The sequence below is a fragment of the Meles meles genome, chromosome 8, assembly GCF_922984935.1.
Source record: "Meles meles chromosome 8, mMelMel3.1 paternal haplotype, whole genome shotgun sequence".
NCBI classification, from domain to species: domain Eukaryota; kingdom Metazoa; phylum Chordata; class Mammalia; order Carnivora; family Mustelidae; genus Meles; species Meles meles.
Window position 1 is genome coordinate 2931901 of NC_060073.1, and position 23947 is coordinate 2955847.

Here is a 23947-nt window from a genome sequence, read left to right on the forward strand (position 1 = left end):
CACTCGTTCTCATTTCACCCTTTTCGGCAGGACTAGGCAGGAGGCCCTGGCACCTTTATTCTGGATCCAGTGGCCCCTACGTGGAGGCTAGAAGCAGAGTCCCCTGCCACGGGGAGGCTCCCGGTGCAGAGCCCCCTCGGACCACATTTAGTACATTGCCAGGTGGCGAGGGGGTGTGTGGGTTGGGGGGAGCACAGGCGGGCGGGTGGGGATGGTGGCAAAGCCGCAGGAGGAGGCTGGCCTTCCAGACCCTCCTCCAGTCGGGGCCAGCCACGCCCCCACGCGGCCCCCAGGACTCGTCCCCCACCGGAGCCCACACACGGGTCTGCTGCCTCCCCAAATGCCCAGGCTACTCGGCAGCCAAAGCACAGGGCTTCCGGGGCTCTGTGAAGTTTTCCACGATGCTAGCTGCCAAAAGCTACCTCTGCCCGCATGCGCCCCACGCTGTGTCTGGCCTCTCTCGACCCCCTGCTTCTCTCCACCCTGGTGTGTATACCATTTGCTGGTGTCCACAGTGTGAATACTCCCACCACGTCTGAGTCCAGGCTGCTAGCATGAGCCATGAAACACAGAGGCAGGAAGAGATGCCCCGAGCCAGCCCCAGCGCCCTCCGAGCCAAGACCCATGTCTCCTTCCTCCTACCTTCTCCAACCCCATAACCCTGGTTCAGAGTCTGCTCAGGCTGGTCCTCAAATGTGTAATTAGGTGGATTAATCTGATGTCCTAGGGACCAGCTTTGAGCCTGATGAGACCCGAGCCTGTGATTTCAGATGCCAGGGTCCCAGTCCCAGTTCAGACACTCACTGCCTGCATGAGCCTCAGTTTCCCCACCGAAAAATGGCTATATCATCCCCAAGGTCTACTCTGGTTACAGAATTCTATACCTTCTGCTTGCAACCACCCAAAGCACCAGCCTATGGTCACCTGAGAATGAACATACTTTCAGCAAAACTGTCGACCGTGAAATTCAGAGTTCAGGCCCAGGATGCCAAGGGGGTGCTATTCCAGGAGAACATGGGGACGCCAGTTCTGGAAGTGTTCCCGAGGCTGTGCCTGGCAGTCAGTGGGCTTTCAGGAGATTTTCCTGTTGATTCCCCACCTCTGGCCAAAGACTTGGTCTTCTGAGCCCTCCTCTTCCAGGAGGCAGGAGGGCCTTCGGTGCCTAACTTGGGAGAAGCCAAAGCAAGAAGAAAGTGGATCCCCCAACTCAATGTCACCTGGCCCAAGGAGGGCGTGGCCAGGAAGGGGCTGTGTCTTTGCTCCCTCCACCTCCTACTTCCTATGTCTGTCTCCTCCAGGGTAGAACAGAGCTGACTCTGACCTATCTCCTCTTCCCTGGCAGCTGGCATGGGGCCTGGCAAGTGCTTAAGCCTCAGAGAATGCAGGGTTGGGGGAGTCATGGATAGGGGAATGGATGGATGGATGGATGGATGGATGGCTAAGCAGATGGATGAATGGGTGGATGGGTGGATAGGTGAATGGGTGGATGGTTGCCTGAGTGAGTGGATAGGTAAGTGAATGGATGGATAGATGGATGGATAGATGGATGGATGGATGGATGGGTGGATGGATGATGGACGGATGGATGGATAGATGGATGGGTAGATGGATGGATAGATGGATGATGGACAGATGGATGGATGGATGGATGGATGGGTGGATGGATGACAGACGGATGGATGGATGGATGGATGATGTATGGATGGATGGGTGGATGGATGGATAGGTGGATGGATGATGGATGGTGGATGGATAGGTGGATGGATGATGGATGGTGGATGGGTAGATAGATGGATGGAAGGGTAGATGGATGGATATGTGGATGGATGAATGGTTGGGTAGATGGGTGAATGGATGGTTGCTGGGTGAGTGGGTGGATAGAGGGATGGATGATGGAAGAAAAAAGGAAAGGAAGGGAGGGAGGGAGGGAGGAAAAGAGGGAAGAAGGGAGGAGGAAGGCAGGCCAGCACTTTGACCTCCTCAGGTTGGTCACAGGCATTTCCAAAGCAGACCCAGCCAGCTGTTAAATGCCAGCCACCGGCCTCTCCCAGCAGCCAGCCATCCCCGTTTGCCATCAGTTCCCCTGGCCCTTCCTCTTGGTTACACGTCCCCTGTCGTTGCAGCCGTGTTGGGATGCTCCCTGTATTTCTCCCTGAACTGGGCTCGGCCTTCTGACTCATCCCGGCCGAGCAGCTTCATCCCCTCCCAGTCCACCCACCTGAGTGGCATTTCTGAAATATGAATTTCTCGTGCTCGCAACTTACCCTGGACACAGAAGAGTTCAGGCCTTGATGTGCAGTGCATGAACCTCCCCTCACCCCCACCTCCTGGTCCCAGGCCCCTCTGTCCTGCCTGTCACTGTGACCATGCCCTGTGCCCTTACCCACGGGGGGACCACCCGCTGGCACACTCTGTTTCCACATTCACCCCTGCGCCAGCCCCTCTCCTACACCATCCTCCACGGGGACCCCCAGCTGCAATCAGGCTGACCAGGGCGCCAGCACAGGAGTGCGCGGGAAGACAGCAGTTCACAGGAGCCGAGTGTCTTGAGCAGAGCCCCTGTACGCACAACCCAGCCCCCCACCCCAGCCACGTCTCGTGGCAAGAGCCAGGCTGCCTGGGGGGTCCCAGGCAGGAAGTCAGAAGGCCCATCTCAGGGGCTTGTCCAGCGTCCCTGTGTTGCACTGTGAGCCAGTCCCAGGCGTGGACTCGAGAGCGCAGTGGAGAGCCGGCCATGTGGCCCCAGAGTGCTGCCGGGTCCGGGTTCTGGTGCCACTGGCTCTCCGGGCTGGGAGATGCGGGCAGGCAACCTCCCCGCTCTGACCTCAGGCTCTTCATCCACACCTGCCTAGGGATACTGTGATCACTGCCCACAAGGCACCCATGGAGCCCCGCACATAATAGGCCCACAGGCGAGGCTCTCTCCTTCAAGTCTTCCCTCCCCCGACTGGTCCCTGGGGCACCTGGGCAGCATCTGTCTGAGCCCCTCCCCCAACCCAGGGCCAGCACGTTGAGCACGTACTACACACAGCATACTTCCTAGGGGTTCCTGCTTCTGGACCTCACACTTCCTGGGAGGGCACTGTTGTCTCCAATCCCAGATGGGGAAACCGAGGCCTGGCACTTCCTCGTGCACCGTGACTCATTCCGCACGCTCTTCTCAGCTCCCGTTTTTCATCCCAGCCCTACAAGTAGGGGTGCATTCGTGCCCTCCACTTCACCGAGGAGGAAGCTGCACAGAGAGAGGAGGGTTGAGATTCGAGCCCAGGCAAGGTGCTCTCCGCCCGTCTCCCTGGGATTGAAGGGACTTTCCTGACGCAGACGCAGTTTATGAGCACATTTTACATACTATGTTCAGTGAGGGCCCGGTCTTCCTTTGCATCTTCAGGAATAATCCCACTGGGGAGTGCTGGTTCGGCAGGGGTGAGGTCTCCTCCGAGGGTGGTAAGAATGTTCGGGAACTACATAGGGATGGTGGCAGTACACACCCCTGCAGTGTTCGCCTGAAAAATGGTTAACTTTATGTTTTGTGAACTGCACCTCAGTTTTTTGAAAAAGAAAATAAGGCACCTTTTGCTAAAGGTCTGTCTGGTCTGAGGAGCCGGCCACGGGCAGCCAGGTGCAGCGGCACAGGGCAGGGAGGGCAGGGACAGCGGGCAAGGCCGGGCACCCGTCGGGGGATTCACACACAGCCTGTCAGGGGCTTCCGGGGGGTGCAGCTTAGAGGGACCTGCTGCCTGCCCTTCCTGCCTCGGGGGGTTGTTCCAGCAGCTCCAGGACCCCTGGATGCCCCCCTGAGTGGCTGCCAGTCAGCACGCGGGGTCTCTGCTCCTCAGGGCACGTGCTGACTCCAGCCCGACTCCACGAGTCAAGGTCAGAGTGGAGGCTGGCACAGCGGCCGGAAGCCTGGCAGGGCAGATGGCGTCCTCGTGTTCCCAGGTTCCTGGCCTGCAGTCGGGCTGTGGAGGAAGGATGAGCAGGGGCTTGGGTACGCGTGAAGGGGAGCCGCTGAGGGGGCAGAGCTCTGTTCTGGAACGGGGCCGGGAGGCAGGGAAGCGAGCGCGGAAGGCTGGTGGAGGGCTTGCGCAGCTGGGGTCCTGTGGAAGGTCTGGAGCTTTTCTAGCTCCTCTCCGTGTTCTGGAGGCGGGGCCTCTTTCCATGCCCGAATCACTTTGTTTTTCCGGGTGTCTGGGTCTCTTGCGTGGGAAAGCAGGGGTCCTCTGGAAGCACCCCATTGGGGCATGGCCAGGATTGAGGACGGGGGTGTGAGTTGTGTACTGAGAAAGGGTTGGGGTCCTTAATTTCAACTTCCCACACGCAGTGTCACCACTCATGAAATCACACGTGCCTTACGTCTCCTCACCCTCGTCCCTTACGTGCAGTTAGAGCTGCTGGTTCTTGATGGGGACACGGAGGCAGGGAGGCTTGGGGCCTCCTCCTAGAAGGACCCTGAGGGGGCTCTGGGGGCTGGGGCGTGCCTGACTCCTGCCCTCGCCTTCTCCGCACGGTCCTCACCTCCCTGGTCGGGGACGCGTGACATAACGAGTCAGACTGCCTCAGAAAACCAGGGCATGGGTCGTTGATCACACGTGACCTCGGGTTCTGAGAGCTGCTTCCCACATTTCAGGGGTGATGGGCAAAGACCCTGGGAGAGGGGGACATTGGTACCTAGAGGGAGGGGCATGGAGGGAATTTGTGCCTCTCTTCTCAAGCATTCATTGAGAAACTATGTGTCGAGTGTTGGAAGATTCTGTTCTAAGTGATTGGCGTGTCCCGCCGGCTGAATAATGGCCCCCCGCGATGCCCCGGAACGTGTGAGCATCAGCTTATATGGGGAAAAAAAAACGTGGGGAAGTCTTTGCAGATATGATTAAGTTAGAGATCTCGAGATAGGGAGATTATCTTGGCTTATCCAGGTGGGCCCTGCACGCCAGCCCAGCTGTCCTCAGAGAGAGGGAGGGAGATTATGTGAACGGGAGTGGCCACGTGATCACGGAGGTAGAAAAGACGGGAGGGACGCCTGGGGACCCCAGAAGCTAGAAGAGGCCGGAAGGAGTCTCCCCTAGGGTCCCTGGAGGCAGCACCCTGCCATCGCCTTGATTTGGGTCCAGGGACAGTGGAGATTGGACTTCTGGCCTCCAGGACTGTGAGACAATCATTTCTGCAGTTTGGAGACTCCCCGGGACCCTCCTGCAGCACGCGGGCACAGGAGCAAACGAGCAGGAAAGGCCCCACGCACACGCCAAGACACCAGGGAAGGGGGCGACGCGTTCGGTGGCAGATACAGACGCGTAGGGGTAGGCGGACGGGGGAGGGCGGAATGCTGTGTCAAGCGGACCCCGCTGGGAAGGTCCACCAAAGACCTGGGGAGCTCAGGAGGGAGGCAGGGGTGCCGGGGTGGAGGGGCAGGACCAAGCCTGAGGTCGCCCGTTGCCTCTGAGGTCCGCCCCACCCCTTGCTGCGGTTCTTCCCTGTGCTGTGACCCCCGACCCCCGACCCGTAGCCTGGTGAAGACGCGAGTGCCCAGACTGGCCCCCCCCTCGGGTGGGTTCACATGCTCCCCGTGACCTCTCCCGAGACAGGAGGGCTCTGCTTTCGTCCTTCCCTCTTGCTCTGTCCTCCGCCTCTCCTGCGCCACCACCCACCTGCCGGACAAGGGCTCCGGCTTCGTCCCTCCTGGGTCCGCTTCCTTCCACCCTCCGCGGCTTTTCAGAAAACTGACCACGCCCACTTGTCCGTCTGGAGACCTTCAGAGAACGCGGGAGCACGGGAGACACATATGTCCCCCATCCCACTGCCCCAGAGCGGCCACTCTTGGGACGGCCTGTGCCTGCCGGCCTTCCTGTAATGCCCAGGTGACCTTTTCTGCCAATGTAAAGCCGCAGCGGGCACCCCGTGTGCTCCTGCTCCTACACTTGCCGTGCGGTGTCCAGCCCCATCGCTGTACAGGGATGACCTCCTCCTCCCTCTTCCCCTGCTGGTCTCCTCCCAGGAGGCGGCTGGGTGCTGCCCTGCCATCCCCTCCGACCTTGCGGTGCTCCCGAGGGCGTCGGTCATCAGATGGGGTCCTCTAGACACAGCTGCCGGGCCCCGTGCCCTCACCCATCGCCCTTGGAGAGGTTTGGCTCACACTGTCCCAAGGTCGTGTTTCTTGTCTGCCACACGGAAGAGCAACCACCCCTCATGTGGAACATGAGACGAGGGACGAGGGACAGTGCCTGCCACGTCCCAGGCGTGCTCCCCGTCCGGTTCAGCCTATGCATGCCCAGAACCTGTTCTTATAAATCCGGGTGGCGTGTGGCCGTCAGCACCCACACCCTGCAGGGAGCCGAGCCCTGTGTGTGCCGCACGGAGAGGGGGTTTCTGTAAGCAAACCAAGAGCCCGAAGGCACAGACCAAGAAAGGGTGTGTTTCCTCGCGGGGCACACACCTGCCCTCCTCGCCCCCACCTCGGGTCACTGTGTTAGGGACCAATTCTTAAACCAAAGAGGGCAGCACGGGGGTGCGGGAGGGGGGGGAGTAGAACGATCTGGGAAACCCCTTCACTGCTCCCAGGTCGAGGACTGTATGTCCCGGAGAGACACGGTGGGAGGGCAGTGGGGACCTGACACGTCATAGCCCCAAGTGTCCCCGGCGGCGCGACAGGCAGGTCTGCAGGACGAGGTCTGCGGCAGGACCCCCTCTCAGCCCTGCTGCATCTCCCTAGTTAGTTCTGCCCCGAGAGGCTGACGGACCCTGCCCTTGCAGGCGGAGGCTCTGCCAGCCCCGGCTGGATGTGTCACGTCGCAGGTTCCAGCCTTTCCTGACTCCTGGCCCTCCGCACACCCGAGACGCAGAGAAACACCCCCGTGCCAAAGCTGTTGACCGAAATGGCCCTGAGCAGCCGACGGCACTGCCCGGCCTCCTGCCGCTCCGGGCAGGTGCGCACAGAGCCCCCCACCTGGCGCTGCTTGTCACGCAGTCACTGCCCACCAGCCTCTGCTCCCCTGTACCACGGGGAGCGCGCAAAGGGGGCCACCCCCCTACCTGTCTGCTCCCTGTGCGCGGTCCCCATGCCAACGGGCTCCTCCGCCCTCGGCGTCGCCACAGGGGCAGCGCCCGGGATGGGATGAGTCATCCCTTCACCGGAGAGGTTTGGTGAAAACACCCCCAGCCTGTACTCCCCACCTGGTCTGTCTCGCTGTCTCCCGGGGGCGGGGCGGGGGCGTGGTCGCTGAGTAGAGACCCCTGCCCCCCCACACCCACATCCTCAGCCCAGATGTGAACATGTGGCTGCCCAAGAGGGTTGGGGTTGCGCGGAGGACCTTGCAGGGAGTCAGCTGACCTTAGGATCGGAAAATGATCCTGGCGCACAGGGTGGGCCCGGTGTGATCGCAGGGGTCCTCGCTAGGATGAAGGAGGGTCCGAAGCAGAGGGAGGGGAGACTGATGACGGACGGACGAGGGGCCACGAGCCGAGGAGCGCAGGCCGCCTCCCGAAACCTGGAAGGGCAAGAAGCAGGGGCCCCCCACCTGGCCCCGGGGCCTCCCTGCCATGCCCTGCTTCAGCCGGAGAGGCTGCCGACTCCCGCCGGGCGGCACAAGCGGGCGCGTTCTGGAGGCCGCCGGGCTCGTGCTCGTTTGCTCCCGTAGCAAACGCTGATGCGGGGCGTCCTGAGCGCTGCACACACCGTGACTTGGAGCCGTGAGCACAGACGCTGGGACAGGCGGTTTTCTTCGGCGTCCGCCTCGAGTAAATCATCCCCCAGTCCGGGGCGATAGCCCAGGTCACAGACGGAGAAGCTGAGGCTGCGAGACTCCTCTGTCCCGGCCTGGGGACTCCAGCTCCGCTCCCACATCGTGCCCACTGTCCCCCAGCCCAACCTACTGGCCTCCGTGAGACCCCAAGTCATTTCCAGAGGCCGGTGGGATAGGGGATGGGGCATATGCTTTTGTGCCCACCGGGGAAGCCCGTGACACCCCACGGCTGGGAGGCTCTGGGGGGGGCCACCCGGGAGGAGGGCAAGGATTTGCTGCCACGGAGCCCCCAGCCTAGACCCACCCTGCATCTGGGACACACGGGCTGTCGCTGGGCCCACCGAGGCCGGACCCAGACAGCACGAGGAGCGAGGTCAGTGTTGACCCACGCAAAGGTCAGGCTGATGCCCTGCCTGCTTCTCCCTCAGGAGGGTGCCCTCCTCTCCACCGTCCTGCTGGGGAGCCGCCATGACAGGCCACAGACCGCGGGCCACGAAGCTGGCCATCCTGGGAACCACTTAAGACCTGGGGAACCCTCACGGCCTTGGCCGTGGTTCTCTGTGGACAGGGCCCCGGCACCTGCAGAGAGGTGTGTGCAGACAGCGCTGGGGCCTGGCGTCGGCCTCCAGCGCCTGTGGGTCGCTCTGGGCGGCCTGTGCAGGTGCAGAGAGCCTTCCTTCCACCACTTCCTCCCTGAGGAGGGTCCCGGGCCGCCCTGCAGATGCCCACGCACTGGGCAGCTCAGACAATGCAAACTTGTCCTCTCCGGGTTCCGGAGCCTCATTCAAGGTGCTGGTGGGCTGCGCACCCTCCGGAGGCCCCCAGGGAGGACGCTGTCTGCGTCTTTCAGCCTCCAGGGCTCCGCATCCCAGGCTGTGGCCCCGTCCCTCCAGCGGCTGCCCCCGACTTCACATCACACTTTCTTCTCCTCTGTCTCTCCCCTTCTGTCTCTTACAAGGATACCGATTCCTGGGCTTAGGGCCCCCCTCCCCAAATCCAGGATGACCTGTCCTCCATCCTTGCCTTAATTACGTCTGGAACGTCCTATTTCCAAAGAAGTCCCATCCCACATTTGGGGCGGGCCTGCTGTCCTGCCACTGCGCCCTGCACACGTATCCTCCCTCGGTCGCCCGGGTCCCCAGACGAGCACCCAGACAGGCACCGGGACCGAGGCCTGAGCTGCACCCCGGTCCCGCTCGCACTCCCAGCCCCTTCGCCTGCCGGCCTCGCGCCTGGTGGCCTGAAGAGCAAAGCTCCCAGGGGAGGGGGGAGGAGAGGAGGGTTGTTCCGCCGCCACAGGGGAAACTCACGCCTGGGCCCTGCGGATTTGGAAATGGATCGCGCACGTGTTGGCACAGGGAAGTCAGGGCCTGAGGGAGGGGCCCCGTTCTGACTTGCACAAGGCTCCGGGGTAGGTGGCAGGCGGCGGGGCCCCTATGTCCACAGCGGAGGGAAGCTCTGGGGCCAGACCGAGGCTCTGACGGGGGCTGCCCCGAGGTCACCAACGGAAGAAATCTGCGTGCCCACAGTTCCAGAGCCTTTCCAGGCCCCGGGGGCGCATGGCCAGCAGGACAGACAGCACCCTGCCCTCCCGGGGTTCCCATTCTAATGCGGGGGGAGGGGTGGCTCCAGGGACATGTGGCGAAACGAGGACACCCTTTCAGCCGCTCATCCGTGCTGTGGGGCGAACAGAACGGACTGCTGGCCGGGGGGCGGGGCTGGAACAGGCAGGGAGGCATTTCCGGGGAGTCAACGTCCCATCCTAACCGACTCCCTCTCTGCTCCGGGAAGAAGGCTCTGGTCCCACTTCTCACCGGGCACAGGGGAAAGACAGGCAGTGGGCCTCAGTGTCCAAGTCCTGCTGGGCATGGAAGGGGTGCCCCGACCATGCACATTTCAGTAGAGGTCCCAGGAGGCCCGGAGAGGAGCCCCATGTCCTCCCTCCAAGGGCAAAGGACAGGCCTCCCCTGTGCTCAGGCAGGACTTGGCTGCTTTCAGGCGAAAGCTCTGCCGCATGCCAGCTGGCTGTGTGACCTTCAGCTCATCCCGGAACCTCTCAAGCCACAGCTTCCTTGTCTGTGAAGTGGGGAAGGAGACCGTGCCGCCCTCCTGAGTTTGCTACGGGAGGGAAGGGCTGTGGGGGCTGCACACGGTGCTCGGCGTGTTGTGAAGACGGGACTGTTGTACTGTCTACCTCGCGATGATCAGCACGTCCCGGCACCTGCTCCTGGACGGTGGTGGCCTTCTCAGGAGTGGGGCGGGGGAGGGGAGGAAGGAGGGAAGTTCTCGTGAGGGTCGTTCGGCTGGGATCTGCTTTGATAAACTCAGATATCCCGAGATCCTCTGGCTGAGGAGGGTCAGTGTTGGGGCGTTTGGGGAAAGTGGGGAGGAAATGGGGAGCAGAAGCCAGGCTGGCTGTCTAAAGACGGGGAGGGAGGGAGGAAGACAGATACAGATGTAGCCCGGCCCTGGAGACAAGCCCCTGGAAGCCAGATTGTGGTCGAGAAGGGATCTGTTCGGGGCAGGCTGGGAACCACCGGGCCGTTGCCGGAGGGGCGAGGAGCAGGTCGGCAGCCCCAGCGCAGAGGAGGACGAGACGGGTGGCCTGGAATGGCCGGCGGTGTGCTGGGACTCCAGCTTTAGTAAAGAGTAATGAGGCACGTGGCAGGGGGTGGGGGCAATCGGGAAATCCCAGACACCTGGGAAGTGCAGGGGAGACCCCAGGAAGCCCCTCAGAAACGCAGGCCATCTGCGGCCTGGCGGCCGGACGGACTTTGTCCCCGGAGCATCCACCAGCGCTCGGCTCCGACAGCGCTGTCCGGGTGCCGTGGGAAATGGCCCCGAGAACACAGGCGCGGGCGTGGCAGGGAGCAGATGGAGGGGGACGTCCTGCACGGACGACGGACACAACTGGGGACAAGCGCCTGTTCTGCTTGACCACATGCTCCTCGGGGAGCAGCTCACGGGCGGAAGGGAGCGCCAGCACCAGAGGCCTCTAGGGACTGGAGCGCGGAGCGTCTGTCTGCCCGGGAGCAGCCTGACTTCTGAGCCCTGCCCGGGCCAGCCTGGAGGTCAAGGGCATTGCAGGGTTGGATTGCAGCCAGGAGGATGCCCGTGTTCGTATGCAGCGGTCGGGGGGGTGCACCACGTGTCCTGGGACTTGGAGGAGGGGGAGGCTCAGTGGCACTTGCTGGTTTCAAGAGGATGACGCACAGGGCTTGGCTAGACGAGCCGTACCGCGGGCACTTCCCGTTCTGGTCGCTTTCCAGAACCGAAACCCCACTGGCTGACCACATTCGACTTGTTTGGGTGCTGGCCTCAGCCCGCCATTCTTCCTTCGGTCGGGCCAGAGGCCAGTCCACACCGTGGCGAAGTTCCCTCCGTCTAACATCCTTGACTTTGGCTGCAGCTTCAGAAATTTCCCACGTGCACCGTGTCTGTCTGTCCCCGCCACACGGCATACGAGCTTCGCCTTGGGACCAAGGAGACGCTGGGGTGTTTCCGGAGTCCTTGCGTGGTCGACGGCATGCCAGTCGTGGCCGAGATCAAGAAGACCACCCAGCTGTGGCCTCTGCTCTCCAGACCGAGTCCATCGGAGATACGGGGCTGTAATTAAATCTTCCCCAGGGAAGTGCAAGGCGGCATGAGGCCTCGGGTCCGTGTCACCAAGGCATCCTGAGCCCTTGCGGCTAACGAGCAGCCCTTGGAGAAGAAGGGGTCTGGATGCGTCTCCCGCCCAGAGCAGAGCTTGAAGGAGGCTTGATTTACCAGAAAGTCTCAGCATCCGGATTCTGGTCATTCGCTCAGATCTCATTGACAGACAGCCTCCCCGCCCTCCCTGCTCCAGCCCCCAGATGCCCGTTAGGAAGCTTCTGGCTGCAAAGGACAGGAGCCTGCTCACGGTGGTCGGGGCGTCCGTGGCAGGCCTGAAGGAGGACGCGTCTGGGGTCCACTGAGAGGCTCAGCAGCATCTCCACGAGCCTCTTGGCCTCTCCCTCATGGCTGCAAGACGGCAGCCGTGGCTCCGAGGGTCACGCCCTCAGAGCAGATCCCGAGCCAAGATTGAGGGGCAGAAAAGGCACTAGGAAGGCCCCGCTCTAAGTCTCTCCCACGAGTAAAATCTTTCCCAGACGGCCCTGGAGCCTTGCCCTCGGGTCTCACGGCCCTAAACCATGTCCTGTGACCATTCATAATGGCGGGAGGCTGCGAGCAAGTCTCTGGTTCCTCCTGCCTCTGTCGTGGGAAGCGATGTGCGGGGAACACCAGGAGCCGGGCGCGCGGGGGTCGGGGGGACAGGGCTCTCCTGAAGTGGACTTGGAGGAATGAATAGGAGTTCGGCATACGACGCGCACACGGAGTGTGTTCCAAGAAGAGCACACCTCGGCCGCGCCCCAGAAGACCCTCTCCTGGGGCAGGTGGCCCGTCCATTGAGATGCAGATTGGAAAGCACCCACCTAGCGAAGCGCCCTTTGAGCAGTAGAACATTCACACACGCGTTCAAGGCCCGATGTTTAGAAGCCGCGCCTCCTTAGCGTTGGCTCTGCTTTTGAGGACGGGCGAGTGTCTGTGTTTCAGCAAGGACTCTCCACTCCACCTTCCTGAATCTCTCTAGGGCATCTGATAGATGACCTCATTTCTCAAAAGCATTTTCCTTGGGTCTTTTCTGAAGCTCAGATGTTGTGTCAAACCCGGTACCTGTGGACAGTGACGCACGTATGGCTTGTGCGGGACGAAGACTTCTCCCGGCTTTTATGACGCGTGGGCACGGGGGAGTTGTGTGTCACTCACATACCCGCATCATGAGTCTCGGGTGTCTTTAGATCATGTAGACCACGATTTCAGAACCTGTGGCCCAAGGACCCAATCCGGCCCCTGACTCTTTGTGTCAATAAAGCTTTATTGGAACACAGCCCCACCGGATCTTTTACATAGTGTGATGGCTGCCTTTAAGCCACCAGTAGCAGAGTGGGTCGCTGCACCCGGGAACCACAGAGCCTACAAAGCTGGAAATATTTACTCTCTGGCCCTTTACAGAAAGAGTTCATCAACCCCTGTTCTAGAATGTTTGCAGAGCCCCTTTCAAAGAATGTGTGCAGGTGCTCCACGTGAAAATGTGTCTACTTCATACTCTGAGCAACTTTTGGAACCGGCCCTTTGGTAAAGGCAACCTCTTCTTCTTATTTTAGTTTTTTAAAATATTTTATTTATTTATTTGTCAGAGAGAGAGAGAGTGAGCACAGGCAGACAGAGTGGCAGGCAGAGGCAGAGGGAGAAGCAGGCTCCCTGCCGAGCAAGGAGCCCGATGTGGGACTCAGTCCCAGGACGCTGGGATCATGACCTGAGCCAAAGGCAGCCACTTAACCAACTGAGCCACCCAGGCATCCCGAAGGCAACCTCTTCTATAAGCACTAGCTCTGGGAAGAGAAACGAGATGTTCTGTGGAAAGAGGCTGGATGGTAGCAATGGCCAGGCCCTACCCTCTAGCCAGGGCCTGGCCTGGGTGTCTCACTCCCTCATCTTAGGGGGGTCGGTGCTATCTGGCTGGCCAGCTGGGCCCCCAAGCCCTTCACCCAGCCCCAGATCAGCCCCCTCTCCAAAGCCAGGAGCACCGAGTGGTACCTACGTTCAATCTGGCTCCCACGAAAAGACACGGCTTCCAGTTAGAGCTGTGGACGGAGTCTGTCTGCTGCTCCCTGAGGGACTTGGGGACGGCCTGCCCCACAGCCTACTCGGCGTGGTCTTTCTGGGCAAGTTTCAAGACCAACAGATGGGGCAGGCCTGGCCTCCCGCTGTCATTCTCGCAGGAAGAAAAGTCACAAACAGCCACTTTCCGCACTCCTCGCAAAATGTCAGGCTGTTGTACTGTTTCCTGAGTTTTGGATTTTGTTTTTTTTTTTTTAAAGAATATTCAGTTTAGGACCAAAGGCAAAGGATTATGAGTCAGACGCGTGACTGGCTGAGCCGTGCGGCCCTGGCCAGACCCTCCCCCTCCGGCTTCACGGACCCTCCACCGTGAGTGATCCCACCAGCATGTTCCAGTTTTGCATCTTACGGGAAAACCGAAGCCCGGTGTCGGTGAGGGTCCTGTCCAAAGTCCCACTTCCATCTGGGGTCCCCGCCTCCAGCCAAGTCATTCCTGCTCCAAGGCGGCCATCTCCCCTTCAGACCCCACATCCTTTCCTCCTTGGGCGGCAACGATCGCCTCCCGTCATGATTCCTAACACATTTCGGCCGCATCTTTGTCTTCTCCAGCAGCCGCCGTCGGCAGGTGGCATGCCGGCGGTCCTCAGGAAATGCTTTGGGGTGATTTATTACAAAGTAATGAGACAATTTAATTTGAATCAAGTTCTTTGCACATTATTGCTTCTATTAGGAAAAACTTGTATTGCTTATCACGTTAGCGACGAGGAGACACGCCAGGCAGGGTGTTTTCATAATTGCCGACCTGGAGACGCGGATCCCCCGTCTCTGCTGAGTGGGTGGGTGAGCTCCGTGGGGACGGAGCCCGTGTCCTCACCGGTGCCCCATGAAAGGACGCCGCCTCCCCGCCTGTGGAGCAAGATGGGCTCCCAGGAGCCAGGGGCGGCGTCGTTTGTGAGTGAACTGTCCCCACTCCTAACATCCCGCATGTGACGCCGTGCACAGCTCGGGCCACAGAACACCAAGATGGCACCGCACGCACGGCTTCATCTCGCCCGGGAACTATGGCAGCTTCCTGCTCGTGTGGGGGCGTGGGCTGGGGCTGGGGGGCAGCAAGACGGCAGCACCAAGTACTTCCTGGCTAGGAAGCAGGAAGCAGGCTGCAGGGAGTGTCAGCGTGTGTGGACAAGGGCTGAGAGGCACTAGCTCAGCAGCAAGTGACAGATGACTCGGGGAACACTGCCCCCCCCCGCCCCCGCCGCTTGCTCGCGACTGCCAGGCCTTCCCAAGGATGAGCCCCGGCTCTGCCCCTGCCCGCCCGTGGAGCGGCCCTCTGTGCTGCCCTACAGCCAGAGCCGCCGCAGTGATCTGGGCCACCTGCCCATGCCTGGCATCTCTGCCCAGCTGGGACACCTGTTGAGGCCCCCGGCACCCCCCACAGAGGAGCTGACAGGCTCTGTGTGTCGCCTCATCCTTCCTGATTGGCAGAGCCCGGAAATTTCTAGGACAGCCACTGTCATTCCTGATCCCTGGAGGTCCCTCTTTCTAATAGTGTCCCAGTTCCTGCCTGCATCAGGCTGTCACCGAAATGCGTTCACTGGGGGAGTGACCGCCAGGAGGCTTCTCTCTGGCTTCCATTGCACTGCCCTGGAGAGGGCGGGGACCCTCCCTCCACAGCGGCTTCTTATGATCTTATGATACGTGCACCAGCCTCCCTAACAGGTGTCCCCCGGGGGGTCCCCAGGCTCCGCCGCCCCACCCCCACCGCTGCTCCAACGGCCCCAGCCTGGACCCGCCTCCTGTTTGCATGGCCGCGTGGGGTCCCCTCACCGGGGACAAGCACTGCTACGATCTGGAGAGATTTGTCTTTGAACGAAGACTGAGAGTCGCTCCCTGCGGTAATTCCCCTGAGGGTCCTGTGCATTCTCGGCCGCAGCCGCTATCCCGAAAAATCGTTCCAGCTGAGGTTGGGCTTGCCCCTGGTGTTTGCGTGCGGTGATGTGTTTGTGGATACAAACCTTGGTGAGCCATGAGGCGGACCCCACGTGAGGTTTCAGAGACAGTTAAGCGCAGGCCGATCTGCACGTGGCTGTCTGCTCTTCCAATCCCACAGACGGTGGATTTTGCTTTCCAAGGTCACAAGCATGTGGGTTGTAGGGCCTCCTTGCTGAAACGTCCCTGCTGCCTCCCAGCCGGCCGCTCTGCACCCCTCCCCCCGCTCCCATGACCCTGAAGGGGTCAACACGCCCGGCTCCCGGCACGTCCCCGTGTCTGCGTGCGCCTGCTCCTGCTGACTCTGGGCACAGCGCCCTCCTGCCTTGGTGCCTCGTCTGACATCTGGTTCGTGCTGGTGGCTTAGGACAGGTGTCACCAGCAGCAGCCACAGACGTTGGGTGTGAATTGTTTCCGTGGGACGTGGTCGTTCCTGCCATGTGTGCTGGCCATGTGCTGGTCACCTCCAGGTCGCTGCAACAAGGCGCAGGCCTGGCCACAAAGGGCTAGTGGAAGACAGTAGAGCTGTGGTGTTGTCTCGTTTTAGCCATCCTGGGTGATACTGGGGAGCAGCAGGGACTCCCCTTGGCCTGCACCCCGGCCTCCCGCTGCCTAGCTGTGTCCCTCAGACCTAGCCCCGAGTGGGCAGGCACCCACAGCCCCGTGTGACTGTCCTCTCTGGCCTCTCCTGATGTGCCTCAGAATCTTTATCTTGCGGTTCCTCCTTCTGGAATGTTCTTCCCTCCCTCTTACCTCTCCAACCTCTGGACCCATTCACTCCTCCTGCCCATCTTCTGCGGGCCCACCACTCAACACACCACAAGTCTCCACAAGGCCCGGACTGGGCCTGCTCTGGTCTCTGCTAAGTGCCAAGCATCCAGTCCATCCCCTGGCACGTAGTAGGTGCTCAGTGAGTTGTGGCTGCGTTCTCATGCTAATGAGCGTAGCTCAGCCCCTGGTGCCGACTGCTTCTGACCTTCAGCCCTACACCAGAACCCCGTCCCCGTGGAGCAGGGGAGAAATGTAGCTGTCTGACTTGATGTCCAGATCCAGACAGCTCGGGGGAGGCCATCTGGTCTACCCCAACAGTCCCTGTGCTCAAGGTTCAGACGCCTGTTGTGATCCTTCCCATGAGAGACAAGGCAGGCAGAGCCGGCCCGGGGTCCTGCCTGCTCACACATCTCGGCCACCCCAGACGTGGCTTCCTGTGGCTCTCCTGGTTCCTCCGGGACCAGGCACCACTGCCAAGGGAGCTTGTTTGGGGCTGACAAACCCTAATGCCGGCGCTCCTGCCTGCCACCTGCTGCCTCCTAGACCAGAGGAACGGCTGCCTTCCCTGGAGGCCGGTGGGGGAACCGCCGGGAGAAAGTGGACCTCGGGCCATAGTTAAAACCACAGGTGCCTGGACACCTGTGGTCCCGAGAGGCAGACGCCGGGAGTGTGTTCAGTCCCGCTGGTGGGTTGGAGATGCTGGGGCCCACTGTGTGGCCAGCCCTGGTGGCCGTCATCCTCTTGTCTTGTTCCAGGGGCATTCCGTAAACTCTTGACTGTGGTGGGCAGTGGGACTGCTGGGTGAGTGAGAACATGGAAACCGTTCATGGTCTCTACCACGTGGCTCCTAGGAGAACTTCAACACGGAGCTGTCTCCCAGTGTAGATGTGGTTCTCAGTGGCCACCTCTCACATCGTTCAAGGCAGCCGGTGGCCTACATTCCATCTTTGTATGAACTAGTAAAGGTTGCCCGCCCTTTCCTCAAGGTGCTTTACTTCCGTCTGTGCCAAAATAACCATAACAAATATGGGGATCTTTGATGGTCCTCATGTAAATGGTAGCCTTTATAGGTGCACTGTGCACAGCCTGCCCAACTGTACTTGGTGGGGCTGGATGCCTGCACGCTTTGCCTTCTGCAGCTCCTGCTACAGGAAACTGGCAAAGAAGGGTACATTTTGTGTTCATTTAAGTGCCTTTCCACCCCACTCAGAAAACACGTCTGAAGAGAGCACAGCTAGTTTGCATTTGTGTGTGTGTGTGTATTCAGCAAACCCAGGTAGAATCTCACCAATAAGGAACATTGTGCACTTAGGGAGATTCAGAGAGGGACAAGGCACTGGCGTTTGCTCCCAAGGAGCCCACGGTTGATGGGTTAGTGGGTGAGAAGGGTCCCCTCAGAGGCTTGGGCCTGGCTCGAAGGCACCCTCAGGGAGAGAAGGTGAGACATTGACCATCGTTGGGAGGGTGTGGGATGGCTTCGGCCCAGGGCAGAGAGGCTGTGAGTTGACCAGTGTTGGGTTGGGGGCATGGCAGGCCAAGGGAGTGCGGAGCACAAGGCAGTGAGGCATGAAGGGCCCATGTGGGAGCACTTGGGTTTTGGGGAACGAAAACGAGCGGGTGCGGGGGAGGGGGGAGAGGAAGGCGGGCAGTGACCGGGGTCCGGGGTGGGGGCGGATGCAAAGTGGGGTGCGGGGTGATCACTGGGGCTGGGCTTCTGCTTTCACCAGGCTGTGTCCCCAGGGACCGGGTGGCCCCAAGGTCAGCAGCATGGGACCCGCGTAGGCACCAAGGCAGTGTCCCCATGCGGGCAGCTCCCAGGGCATTTGGGGTGCATCTGGGGAGCAGGGCTGGCGGTGCATGGCCAGGAGGAGGCCGCGTGGCCGCTGGTTTCTGGGGCTGCGGCCGCAGCTGCTGAGTGTGGCCGTGGCTGTCGGCCTGAGACGGCTCTTGGATTCAGAAAGCAGACTCAGGAGCCTCCTGACAGTTTCTCGTCTCAGGCCGGTTCCTCCCGGAGGCCCAGGGGTGGGAACGCCCAGTCTGATTCGTGGGGGAAGAGGGACTGCCGCGCACTGGCGTCCTTCGGATGAAACTCGACGTGAGCTCCTGTTTCAAGGGAGCGATGCTCCCGTTCAGAGCTCCTGCTGCTTTCCAGGGTTTGCTACAAAGGCGGAAGGCTTCTCACCACCTGGGACTTCTCTCTTGCTGGTGCCTCGGGCTGCCCCGGCCCAGCCCGCCAGGTGGGGGAGGCACCCCACTGTGCTGAGCTGCTCCTGCCCTCTGGGTGCCACCAGCATCCCAGGATTGTCCTGGTGGGAGGCGTGTGCATGGAGACCCTTCACCGGCCGGTGGTGTTCCTCCGCCCCCTCCCCTGACACACCTAAGCTTGACGCTCACCTTGTACTCACACCTGTCCTGCAGCAGCCCACAGTCGCGATGGGTGCGCCCTGTGCTGGGCGCTGTGGGCGTCTGGGGTCGTGCCGTCCAGGACCCACATCTCCCGGGGGATGGGGCCCAAGAGAGCTGTTTCCCCATTATGGGGTCTTGTCCTGGTTGTTCCCCAAAGTGCCTCCCAGGCAAATAGCCCTGTCTCCACTTCACTGGCGGGGGTCACTGTGGGCTCGGGAGCCCAGGGGGGTCCCGGGAAGGAGGAGAAGAGGGAGGCGTTGGCATGAGCAAACCCTCTCCGAGTAGGGTCGCCCTCACTAACCCGTGCTGCCTGCCGGGCTGCGGGCCTTCTGTCGCTAACTCCTCTCAGCCCTCAGGGCGTGGTTTGCCCTTCACCCCGTTGTGCAGAGCAGGACACTGAGGCTGTGAAGGTCAGAGTGACCTTGGGTCTGGGCACAGCTGGGATTTGAGCTGAGGTCTGTCTGAGCCTCGCGCAGCCCAGCAGACCACCCCCGTGCGGTCAGGGGTGTAGTGGCCTGCACGGCCCCGGCAAGCTCCCCTTTGTGCGGGCACAGCCGGCACGAGACGTACGGTCGCCTGCGAGCCACACGAAGCCCGAGGCGGCATTTGGTCCCCCCTGAGAGTTGGCCCATAGTAGGGCGGCCGCCTGGAATACAAGATGAGGGGTGGGGTCGGGGCTGCTTGTGCACCCAGGGGAGACGGGGCCCGGGACCCGCAGGGCAGGCATCGGCTTTGGGGGCTGCTTGCCAGCGGCTACTCATGCAGAGAGCGGTACAGGGTGAAAGTGGGGCACAGTGGCCGGGGCCCCAGGGGGTCACCAGGCCAGGGCCCTCCCCCTTGAGGGGTCCAGCCGGAAGCGAGACACGTGGGCAGGCAGTCCAGGTCTGTGTCCTGGCTGGGCGAGGCTGTGGAGACAGGAAGGTGGTCGGCCGGGCAGAGGGTCCGCTCACCACAGAATCTCCACCTGCCCCCAGTTCCTCCTGCCTTGTGGTTCCCCATATCCTGGCTAAGCACCAGCCTGCTGCCATTTCTGAGGGCCGCTGACGGCTCCCCGGGGCTCCCCCGGCCCACCGCGCCGCCCTGGGAATTGCCCCCATCTGACCTCACAGTTCCCCGAGAGGCCCGTGGCTTCTTGCTGCCTTGTAATGCAAGGGCGAGGCTTAGAGGTTTAGGGATCCCCATCACCTATGAAAGGCCGGGCCAGCTGTGTGACCCTGCCCAGAGGCTCCCAGGGCCCTTGATTCCTGACCCTGCTTGAGCCCCCTTTCTGATGGGCTTCAGCGGGCTGACCCAAGGGGCTCATGGTCACAACCCAGCCCCCAAAGCCAGGGCTCCCTGTGCCCGGGGGGGGCAGGCTGAGCAAGAGCACAGGAACAAAGCCCCTCCTCGAGTACTAGACCTCCCTAAACCTGTCCCCCCAAATTGTACGGGCTGTTGGCTGTGAAAGTGTCTGCACTTGGCCTGCCCTTTGCTGGAAGACAGGGTCACCCCAGCAAGTTCCGTGCATGCTTGTCTGCCGCAAGGCCAGGAGCTCCGGAGCAGGTCAGGATACATGTGCATTCTCTGGCTGTGTCCCCAAGCTCTTTGAGGCTCCCCTGCCTCCTCTGGGCCCTGAAGAGCTCTTGGCAGCCCATCACTCTGTCCAAGCACCCCTGTCCCTTGTCCTCCTGGGGCCTGATCTGGGTCGGCTGAGCTGCTCCCAGTGGGCCGCACGCTGCGGCCCCGTGCTCCCTGCGGGCTATGAGTCCAGTGCTGGACAAAGCTGACCTTCAGTTGTCTGTCACTTCCAGCCTGTCTGCCCGTTGCTCCCCCTGTTTGCCAGCTGCCCCTCTGAGACCGGGGCTGCTGAATTCCTCAGGACCTCTGGCACGCAGCCCTCCTATGCATGCCCAGCCCCTTAGGACCCTGGAGAAAGCCTGTCCCCGGTCCCTCCCACCCCTCCTCCTTCCCTGCGCAGCAGCGGCCTGGCCTTCCAGCTGCTGACTTACTTCCGGGGCAGCAGAGAGTCCTGGGGGCGGGGGAGGGGATGCCGCCCCTGGGAGGTGGGGAGGGCCACCGTTTCGCCCCGGCCGTGCGGCCCGCCAGGAAGTCCACTTCCGTCCCGCGCCCCCGGGTGCCTCTGGGGGTGGACAGTCATGTGGCAAAGCGCCCTTACTGTGCGTGATGGGAGGCTTTGGCAGCTGAAGCAAAGTTGGAGCTTTCGCGTTTCTTTCCTTTTAAAAAAAAAATGCTGTGCCAAGAGGCAGGCGGTGTGGCTTTAGGTGGTCTCTCAAGGAGGGTAACCCCTGAGCCCCCTTCTCCCTGTCCCCACGGCTCATTGTCCTCTACAGGAGGCCGTGCCGTTGGTGGCTTGGGTGTCGCCGGAGTGACCTGCCTCCTCCTGCTGGGAGCCCCCACCCCCCGGCAGCGCCCCGGCCGCCCCCTCCGCCGCCAGCCTGCGGTTTCTCTGTGCGGGATGACGCCGAGCAACAGCCGTGGCATTGTGGGCTCCGTGGCGATGGTGGGGACACCACATTCATTCGGACCGAGAGGGAGGGGTCGCTGCGTCTCGGCTCCGGCTCGTGCGGAGAGCAAATAGAATCTGATTTTTGAAAACCCCTTCAGGAAGAAGAAGAAGAAAACCTGCTGCCTCATTTCTCCTCTGGCTGCTTTCAGTGGCCCCCCTGGAAGACACGTCGGCCGGGCGCCCAGGCGGCCCTGCCCCCCCGTGGCTCCGGGCCACTTACTTTCTTTGCCTTTGGGTGCCCAGAGCCAGCCCGTGTGGCCAGGGCTCGGCGGCCTCCCCACCACGCCTGACTCCTTCCTCCCGCTCGCTCGCTCGGCTCCGGCGCTGCCTGCCCCCCCCCCCCCCGCCCCGAGCCCCATTGTGCCGAGCCCGCCTATCCCGTTCGCCGGCCGCCCCAGCTGCCTCCGCGCCTCCTGCTCCCTGTGCTGCTTAGTTTCCTCCATGCTGCCTGGATCCGGCGAGCCGGGTGATTAACCGGCCAGGATGATGAACGTTCCCGGCGGAGCACCGGCCACGGTGATGATGACGGGTTACAGTAATGGTCGCTATCCCCGGAATTCTCTCTACAGTGACTGCATTATCGAGGAGAAGACAGTGGTCCTGCAGAAGAAGGACAATGAGGGTTTCGGATTCGTGCTCCGAGGGGCGAAAGGTAAGAGCGGCTGCTGCCAGCCTGGCAGCATCCCCCTGTTGTGCGAGTGTGTGTGTGTGTGTGTGTGTGTGTGCGTGTGTGTGCACGCCGTATGAAAACGCTCCCGGCTCAGAAGGAAGCCTTCTTCCTGGGGGCACTGGGTTGCTAGACAACCATGTTCTTTAACATATTTTGCCTTACTCAGAAAACATCGGGGCTTCCTTGAGGAATATTTTCAATTTTCTGTACACAGTGTTGCTCGAAACGAGCTCTCGCTCTCGCTCGCTCTCCCTCCCCCCACCCTTTAAAAAAAAAATATCGTGGGTTTAATGTATCTTTTGTGGTTTAGTTCAGTGCAACTGTAGCTAGATTTGGAGCTCCTGGTCTCAGAGATCCACGATGACCCGGTGCTGAGTTTCGGCTATCTAGAAACTGCCCCATTCTGGGAGTGGGCTTCGGCTCCAAGTGCGGCAGGCGTCTCTGTGTGCCCGCCTCTAAGGTGACTTTGCAAAGGAAATGTGGCAAGATGGTCCCCTCTGCCGTGGACTGAGCCGGCAGCGTACACGTCATGTGGCCTGGGGTGGGGGGCTCCGGGGACGCGTTCCATGGCCGTGCACCGCCCCCCGCCGGCCCTTCACTTGGGGGCTTTCCTTTCCGAAGAAAACAAAATGGCATCAGCCCCCCGTGAGAGCAGACATCTGTCCGCCGCGTGTGTGGGTAAGCCATGTGTAAGTTTCACGTCAGAGGCTCTGTGCTGTGTGGGGGTCCTGCACCTGAGCGAGGAAGGGCCTCCTGCCCTGGGTGGGAGCCCCACCTGCCCGAAACTCAGGCTGGCCAGGAGCCATCTGTCCAGAGAGAGAAAGGAAAGATGAATCTGTCCCCGTGTATGTGTGTGTGTGTGTGTCCATGTCCCTGACTGTCTGAGTGATGTTCTGTCCCCTCCCCCTGCTGGGGTCATCTTCCTTTTCCCACCCAGCCACCCCCGGCTGCTCCGAACTACCCAGGGCAGTCCATCTCTTGCCCTGGACTTTTGCTCAGCAGCTGTGTGGGGCCCACCAGCCATGGCTCTCTCGGCCAAGGAGCGGGGGCCCAGCCTTCCGGTGGGTGCTGGCCGCAGAGTGGTCGCCAGGAGCCGGGCTCCCTGTAGACAGAATTCATAAGCAGGTTCCAAATCCGCAGCCCCCCACTGGGTCAGCGTTGTGATCTGTCCGTGCTCCAAGTTGAATTCCCTTGGTTGCAAGTCTACGTAGCTATAAATTTGGCAAGTGGTTCAGTGTGGTGTTTCTGGAGCTCTGTGTGGTTATGGGGGGGCACTTTTCCATTTTTAGAACTGAAAATGTTTAGTCACTGATGCTTTTAAAGAAAATGACAGGCGTGTACGTATAGACATGCACAGCACATTACTTGTGGTTTCGAAAAGGCCAAGAGACACGGTAGCACCAAGCTCCGCTTGGCTTCGTGGCGCGAGTTGGTGCTGGCCCGTGACTGTGAGCGGCAAGCCCTTCCCAGGGGAGAGCGGGCCCGGAGCACCCACTTCCAACGGGAGACACACACACCCCCTTTCTCTCAGGGGCCCGTGAGGGGCCGGGGCTCCCCACCTGGAGACGTCACCCAGGCTTGAACTGAGGTATCCCTTGTCTTCCCAGCCGATACGCCCATTGAAGAATTCACGCCAACGCCGGCGTTCCCAGCCCTGCAGTACCTGGAGTCCGTGGATGAAGGAGGGGTGGCATGGCAAGCCGGACTGAGGACCGGGGACTTCCTGATTGAGGTAGGGACACGGGTGTTTGTATCTTTCCGCTTGGGGAGAGCGCCGCCTCTCTTAGGGTTAGGGTCCGTGGTCTCGGCCCGCGGCTGCTGAGCCAGATCTAGGGGGACTCACGGAGGCTGCCCTGGACCCACGTCCATGGGTTGATTCCTGGTCCATCCATTGGGGATGCCATTTCCGGTGGACTTGTGCATTTGGACTGTCTTGGCCGTAACTCTTGGGAGGTGGAGATGTTCATGGAAGCGGCCGTCGGTCTTGAAGTAGAAGGTAGAAGGAAGAGACACAAGATTGCCACGATGTTGCGTGGGGTTCACTGGTAGCTGTAGGAATAGACACCAGTTGGGGCCGTTGCCCTTCTCGTGCCTTAAGGGCCGGACGGAGAGGGCTGTGCTGTGGCTCTTGTTTGCTTGAGTTCTGTAACCTTGGTGGCGGAGAGACCGTTGATTTGCAAGTTGCCGTGACTGGCCCGGCAGATGCTGACCTTCAAGGACCAATGA

General features: G+C 61.3%; 1 protein-coding gene across 2 annotated transcripts in view; it reads left to right on the top strand.

Annotated features, from left to right (window-relative positions):
* SHANK2 (SH3 and multiple ankyrin repeat domains 2) overlaps positions 1–23947 on the top strand; it is a 459520-nt gene that overhangs the window by 298044 nt on the left and 137529 nt on the right. For both annotated transcript variants that reach the window (XM_046014851.1, XM_046014852.1), the window contains 2 exons: positions 21621–21703; positions 23329–23453. In XM_046014851.1, coding sequence (XP_045870807.1) covers positions 21621–21703; positions 23329–23453 — 208 coding nt within the window. The remainder of the gene's footprint in view (positions 1–21620; positions 21704–23328; positions 23454–23947) is intronic.